This window comes from Morone saxatilis, unplaced genomic scaffold, assembly GCF_004916995.1.
Source record: "Morone saxatilis isolate NCDOM2014 unplaced genomic scaffold, NCSU_SB_2.0 Contig14, whole genome shotgun sequence".
NCBI classification, from domain to species: domain Eukaryota; kingdom Metazoa; phylum Chordata; class Actinopteri; family Moronidae; genus Morone; species Morone saxatilis.
In genome coordinates, this window is record NW_023339696.1 from 8,195,015 (window position 1) to 8,201,268 (window position 6,254).

Consider the following 6,254-nt stretch of genomic DNA (forward strand, 5'->3'; position numbering starts at 1 on the left):
CAGCACAAGTCAAACTTCCACCCACTTGTGCAGCACTCTCACAGACTAAATACTCTGACCCTTCATAATCATACAGATAATTTGGCCACTAAGATCTACTTTCACCTCCAAAACAAACACTCCCCTCACTGTGTGATCTATTATCAAATGGCAGAAGTAGCGGTTTCCCAAGCACACAACCTGGAATCACACGAGTGAGAATCATATCACACTCTCTTTAATAACTTAACTTTGACAGGATGATAAAAAAATATCAGGTTTAAGGTAAGAGCTGCAATCATGAAGCACAGTTTGATCTGTTTTTGTGTGATTTCTAATCTGTTTAATGAAGAAGCACAGGCCCACATGTTATTCAGGTAGCCTATATAAAGGTTTTATCCAGTTATATATCACCCTCACTCCATTTAAAGACATCAATATGTCATATCCACAACAGTTTGACTATAACCACCACTGTGTAGGATTCAGTTTAAAGGAAATCCATCACTATTATTTAGGTAAAGTGAGTGAAACAGGTCGACAGCGGGAGTGTTTACAGTATTCGCCATCACGCTATCCTTCAGTGACCCTTGACCTCACTGTGCTCCAGCTCCAACGTGTCTGTATGCTGCAAATAAACCCCACAACAACATAGAAAGTGTAAACCTACCTTACTCTTGACCTCGGCAGAAAGTCCGAAGGCTGGTCCGCTCCTGAAATGTGTTGACATTCTGTTGTTTTGTCTATTTACAGTGGAGCTGAGGAGGGCTTTAAAAATGGAGAAGCAGGTTACAGCTCTGTGTCCGAGGCAGGGGAAACACACAGAAAAGTCCCGAACAAATCCGTGGGTGTATTGCTTTTTTTTTTTTTTTTTTAATTATTATTATTATCGCTGCAGTCGTGCTCGGACCTGCTGGTGAGGCTTTTGGACAACTTTCCGACACTTTTCTGAATCTTTTTTAAACTCTTCCCATGTGTGTGCGCTCTGATTGGCCGGGGCCGCCGTCCAATCCGGACGCAGCCTCCTCATCGGGGGGAGTGATGTCACCGCTCGGGTATTAGATTAATCTGTGTCATTTTTTCCACCTTCGAGCCGGTCGGAGATGATTTTCACTGGTGTCGCACTTTGCTAAAGTTATGTCATTGTCATGTTCAGCTGCATTTAGGTTTTATCAGTCATTTCCTTAAAATGCATTTCCTCATAGGGTTAGGGTTAGGGTTACTACACATTTTATTCTGTGATTAATATATTCTGTGATTAATCAATAAATACTACAGTAAACCTAAAAGTAGACATATTACAATGATACAGAAAAAGATGTTAAAAAAAAAAGAAAAATTAAAAGGTGATCAAATACTATTGCTAGTGCCCAGGCCTACATGATGTTGATAATGATGGGTATAAGACTAATAATTCACAACAACATTATTAACAATAACAACAACAGAAATAATAATAATAATTCAAACAATTCTAATAATCATAATAATAATAATTTATATCTGACAGAAACAAAGTAAATGAAACAAGACTATGAGTACAGCCCTGCTAACATATCATTCTAGCATGCTTTGAGCTAAATGTTAGCAACCATGTTAGCATGCGGCCACAGTGACAAGGCTAATGTTAGCTGAGGCTGATAGGAATGTCATTCGTTATGCAGGTGTTTGGTCATAAACCAAAGTTTAGGCAGATCAACAACGTCACTTGAATTTATCCTCTAGAGACCTTTGACGTCTGCAGCAAATTTCAAGGCAATCTTTGATTAAGATATTTCACTCAATACCAAAAATGTTTACCCCTTTGTGGCACTAGATGAGAAGTCGGTGATTATTGAAGTCAGTATCATCTGGCAACCATGAACCACATCTGTACAAAATTTTGTGCCAATCTGTCTCGTAGATGCCAAGCTATTATTACAACTTTGAACTGTTGATGCAGATCGAGGTTTACATTTGTTTGTTTTCTAATTGTGCATGTCTGAAATGTACTAATGATTTGTTTACACTGCACTTGCAGATTGCTTTTTTTCAGCTTTTTCTACACCAGCATGTGGACACATTTTGCAAACTGATATCAAGTCTGAGAGGTAGACCAAGCTGTGTGAAATTACAATTTTAGATTGTAGGCAAAACAATCTCACCACAAAGTCCTTTTTGTAGCTATTGGTACACAGATGGCTTTGCCAATGTAGGTTCAAATTTCAACTCCTCTGAGCACTACAAGGACTTCTCGTCCATGTTGAAAGTGCGTTGTTGACTTTGGAAACAGCAGCAGAGGCAACACAAGACCACAAGGTCCATTTAGAAGCTGTTTGGGAAATTTCAATCGTACCAAATGATAATTTCAATCTCAACTTTTAGTCCTTAAAATGCTCAGGCAAATGGAAATTTGAACATCTATAATTCAATGAAAACTGGGCAAACTCTCTGATGAAGAAGACTGTGGATATGGATGTTCCATAACTGAAACAGCACCTGTGTAATGTATAATTTTATAATTTATCAGCCCTAAGGACTCACAGGCTTTTACCCTTTAAAATGTTCTGTTGATGTCTCTTTATATTTTCTCATCAAAATTCACAGTTAAGGTACCCATGATAAATCCATTTAAAATGCTCATACTTAAAAATAAGAAATATTCCACTACCTTTTAAGTGCTTTATTTGCGCTCAGATTATTTTAGCCAAAAATACACAGTGTATATATATATATATATCCATAAACTGCTGTTGGACAGATGCAGCATCATGTGTTTAACTGTGTGTGTAAGCTACTGTAGAGCGCTTGACGTCACTCTGGGAACAATGAGGTGGTTTTCCTGTTTTACTCCAGTGGGCTACTTCTCTCTCCCCCCTAGGCAGGCAGATGACAAGGAAAGGAATGCAGCAGATTCAGGGGATCTGTGGAGCGGCCGAGTCAGAGGAGGCGGCGCCCCGGACAGCATGATTCACCCTCTGCTTTCTATTTTGTGTGTGTGTTTGTGTGTGTCACTAGCAGACGTATGGCAGGCATGTCGATGGAGCCGGAGAGGAACATTCTGGAAAGACCAGGGATGGATGAAAGGAAGAGGGACATATAGAACTGTTACAGTACAAGATATGTGGCTGTGGAGGTGGTGAAAGAGTGCAAATGCAAAATGAGTGGACATCATACCCAGCGACAATGCAAAAGGCTTCAATCAGTCAGTGCAGGATTTGAACACACACAGCTGAAAATATTTGCTGCACTATTTCACTGACCACAACAGTGCAGTGAAGTTCACAATGTAACACACTGCAGCTGGGATGTTTCACTACTGTACTCTGGAATTTAAAAAATAAGCCCAGTGACTGAGAATAAAAACATCACATGAACTTTTTCTGCTTGAAATATGGAAAAGTTCAACTTCAGTTTTTTAGGAGTCCAGATTAATATTGATCCTACCGCATCAAATGCACTGCAGAACATGCAGCATGATGTTTGATAAAGGGAGAGCAGTGGGTGTATTAGCAAGATGTTCAAGGTTTTATCCACTAATATATCTAGATATATATATCTATATAGAGGTATGACCTCTTAACCCTGTGTTTTATAGCAGGCAAGAAAAGACCAGACTGCATTTTCTGAGCAAAGTTGAAGGGTGCTCACTTATGATCAAAATTGCACATGCAAAACACTGTAAACTACTTAAAATGTTAATGGTATGCATGTGGGAGATTGAGAATATAATGTAAGTAAGTGTAATCCCTGTAAGCAGGGGAATTGTCCGTTTGCATGTGAACCCTAAAAGTAGTTTAACTAACGGTTGAACTGTCCACTGAAGTGTAGGAGGTGAAAGCAGCTGAAAGGTATATTGGATTGCAAATGTAAAAAAGCAACTTCAACTCTCAATTGAAGCACCTGAGAGAGTTGAAGTTGTTGCACTGCTAATAGTGGAAGTGGTGACAGTCAAATGTTAGTTGAAGTGTCATTGAAGAGTAAAAATGAGTTGAAGTGTAAGTTCATGTGTAAAAGCTAAAAGCAGTTGAACTGTCAGTTGAAGTGTAGTCTAGCGGCAGTTTACATTATGTAATTACACATGGTGGGATTTGAAGGCATTGTTTTTTTAGACTGGACATATTAAATTATTATTATATTATATATTAAATATTAAATTTTTAATGAGCTAGAAGGAGTAGATGTCTTTTTAACTATTTAATGTGAAAATTCTATTTTTTGTGGAAAAAATATTTGTATAAAATAATAAAATATACTATATCTGTCTGGAGGGGGATTTTTAAAGACAGTATAAGTGGTAAATGTTGTTCTTATGTCGAAGCTGTAGCACAGGTGGAATTTGGACTAATGGCCTATTTTATAATATCCTGGCTATAGCCCTGATGAGCTCAGTGCACCAATAACCGACTAATAATCAAGTTAAAGCACAATAAAACCAACTTTATAATGGACCTAATGAACTGGTTAACCTTCCACCTCATGCTATCAAAATGTAGTAAAAGGTTATTTTTTATTTATAATGTTTCCAACATGAACCAAGATTGTATGTTATCAGAGCAGATTACCATAAACATCCCCTTAATATAGATAATATTAGATAATATAATAATTAGAATTCTATATACAAAAATGTGCACAAGCACAGTGACATGCTGATTTATACACAGTCACTCTTTCCTCTCCCTCTCTTTCTCTCTCTCACACACACACCAAGCGAGGGTCTTATAAACATTTCACAGAGAGAAGAAGCACACACATGGAATTTGGACACTTTATTTGGGCATGATGGGAGAAGGGACGTGCCTAAGTCGGCTGGGAGAGGGATAGAGATGTAATGTCTTGTGAAAGAGGAATCCCTCAGACTAAAAATAACAGACTACAGTCAGATATTTACTGTGCGGTGGGCTCCACTGTTTATGTTGGCTCCAAGTTCATCTGACACTTAGGCTAATAAGTTACTTCTGGGTACATTTATTGCAAAAATGTCATTTAGATGGTAGCTGATGAGCAAAAAAAAAGGTATTGAAGAAGCCTCATTAAAGGAAAAGACAGTAAATGTGTCGCAGTTTTATCAACTGGAGGGAGAAAATCTGTGATAATGTGCTTTGTGTTTACAATACAATACAATTTTTACTTTAAATAGCTGCTGGTGTGTTATGAGAGTACATTTTTCAAGAGCTTAGTTCGGATGGCATGACCGTAGGCAATTCAGCAATGCAAACAAAGGAGCAGTTTAACTGTTTGATGATTTACAATTTCTAATTTCTAATGGGAATAAATATACTGTACACAGTCACGGCACATTCGGAGAAAGTATTTCAGAGTGAAGAGATACATCAGCAGCCCAACATCTTGGATAGCAGGAGAGCTCCAGGTTGAATATAGAGATATGTGTTTTTACAGAGGCATGGGGTTGAGGACAACTTGTGAGTCAGGAATTTTGACAAAATACAGACAGAGAGTTTCAAGGACTAAATCTGTTTAGGAAGAAAGATGCAAAAACACAGAAAAGGGAGGGAGAGGAGGAGATAGAGAGAGAGATTAGAGCAATTTCAGAAACCCAGAAGGGCATTTCTACAGTGAGCTGCTTCTCCCTCCACCCACCGACCCCTCTCCCCACTCCTCTCCGTCTGGCTATTTATGGTAGAAGTCCTCAAGATCCTACGCAACTCCGAGGAGTTCTGAAAGCTGAGTTCATGGCATCATACTTCCAACCTGTCGCTACAGTAGGACAGGAACAAACCTGGGTTTGGTCAATAATCCACAAGTGTCAATTCAGACCCATTTAGTCACAAGTTAGTGTGCTTAGCTTCAGTGATATCATATTTACACCTTATTATCATTTTTATTATTCTTCAGGAGACCTTTTGTCCTACAACTCTTATGTTAAAACTTAATTCAAACTTAAAAATGTCTGATCAGAAGTTTTTTCTTCAAACCTGCGAAAATGTGGAAGGCCCTATCTGAAGTCAGTGTTTGGTTTGTCCGTTCTGGACTACTGTAGAATGTGGCTGTTCAACATGGCGGACTCAGAGGAGAACGGAATGAAAGAAAGAAAGACGAAGAGGAAAAAAAAGAGAAGAAGAAAAGAAGAAGAGAAGAAAAGAGAAAGAAAAACGGAAAACAGAGAGGAGTGTGGAATGCGAAGGAAGAAAGGAAGAAAAGAAAAACACACGAAGACAAGCGTGTTCGTTGATGAGTGTTACATGGATTATTGCACTAATGGAGAAGACATCCCTATGAGATTGATGATTCCATTTCTGTGCCAACAAGGCCTCCTAAATGGTTTCCACACT

At 38.5% G+C, this 6,254-nt stretch overlaps 1 protein-coding gene across 1 annotated transcript in view; it reads right to left on the bottom strand.

Moving 5' to 3' along the window:
- The window catches only part of cnn1b (calponin 1, basic, smooth muscle, b), an 11,046-nt gene extending 10,169 nt beyond the window's left edge, over positions 1 to 877 (bottom strand). The window contains exon 1 of the mRNA XM_035655359.1: positions 650 to 877. Coding sequence (XP_035511252.1) covers positions 650 to 709 — 60 coding nt within the window. The 5' untranslated portion in view covers positions 710 to 877. The remainder of the gene's footprint in view (positions 1 to 649) is intronic.
- Positions 878 to 6,254: the final 5,377 nt, after the last annotated feature.